This window comes from Corapipo altera, unplaced genomic scaffold (genome assembly GCF_003945725.1).
Source record: "Corapipo altera isolate COAL_440 unplaced genomic scaffold, ASM394572v1 1659, whole genome shotgun sequence".
Taxonomy (NCBI): Eukaryota; Metazoa; Chordata; class Aves; order Passeriformes; family Pipridae; genus Corapipo; species Corapipo altera.
Genome location: NW_020893315.1, coordinates 1 through 1076, shown reverse-complemented (window position 1 = coordinate 1076; position 1076 = coordinate 1). Strand labels below are relative to the sequence as shown.

The 1076-nt window shown below is 68.4% G+C and overlaps 1 protein-coding gene across 1 annotated transcript; it reads right to left on the bottom strand.

The window, feature by feature from the left end:
• Positions 1-6: 6 nt before the first annotated feature.
• LOC113942710 (histone H1x) lies at positions 7-1026 on the bottom strand. Its single transcript, XM_027633782.1, has one exon. It carries the CDS (start codon positions 822-824, stop codon positions 159-161), a length of 666 nt encoding a protein of 221 aa, XP_027489583.1. The 5' UTR covers positions 825-1026; the 3' UTR covers positions 7-158.
• Positions 1027-1076: the final 50 nt, after the last annotated feature.

Below are 1076 nucleotides of genomic sequence, written 5' to 3'. Positions count from 1 at the left end.
GGGGCGGCCGCAGCCCCGCTCACCGCGCACGGCGGCGGCTGCGGAGCCGAGTCAGCAACACAAAGACAAAGCGGGTCCCCTGGGGTCTGTCCTCAGAGCAGTCTGTGCCGCGGGGCTCACAGTCCGGGGGGCGGCGGGGGGCTCCCAGCGCCCCGATCTCATGCCTTCCGGCTCTTGAGCGCCTTGGGCTTTGCCGACTTCTTCACCTTCTTGCCCCCGGGAGACGCGGCTCCCTTCTTGGTGGCTTTCTTGGCTTTGCCCTTGTCCTTCTTCGCCGCCGCGCCGCCGGCTCCCTTCTTGTGCGATTTCTTCTCGGGCTTCTTGCTCTTGGCCGCGGGTTTCTCCGCCCGCCGGGACGTGGAGGCCGTCGCCTTCTTGTGGGACTTGTGGGCGCTGCTGCCCGTGCCCCCCTCGCCGCCGCCTTCCAGCTTCTTCCTGTTGAGCTTGAACGAGCCATTGGCGCCGGTGCCCTTGACCTGGAGCAGCGTGTCGTTCTGTACCAGCGCCTTAATGGAGTACTTCAGGTAGGTCCTGCCGTTCTGCTGGTCGAACCAGGCCACCTTCTTGGCCTCGTTGTAGATCTTGGCCAGCGAGGAGCCATTGCGCTCGCCCAGTTTGCGGATCGTCTCCACCACCAGCTGACTGTATTTGCCCGGCTGGTTCTTCTTCTTGTTGTTCTTCCTTTTCTTCGACGGCGACAACGAGGAGCCGCCGCCGCCGCCGCCTCCTTTCGCCTTCTTAGCGGCCGCTTTCTTCTCCGGGGAGAGCGGTGCCTCCTCCGCCTCAGTCAGGGGCAGATCGGCTTCTTCCAGCTCTACCGACATGGTGCGGGGTGCGGGGTGCCGCGGGCCGGAGCGGGGGCGGGCGGGGGGAGCGGCGGCGCGGCGGGGCCCGGCGGGCACGCTGTATCTGCTCCGCTCGGTCCGCGCTCTGCCGGGGCGGGCGCCGCCGCCGCCCTTTATATGGGCGCGGGGCGGACCACGTTGAGAACAACAACAGCCTGGTCCGCCGCCAGCCCCAACTTGTGCTTCTTGGGGCCTCTTCGCGGGGCTCCCGCGCGGCCGCCGGGCCCCCCG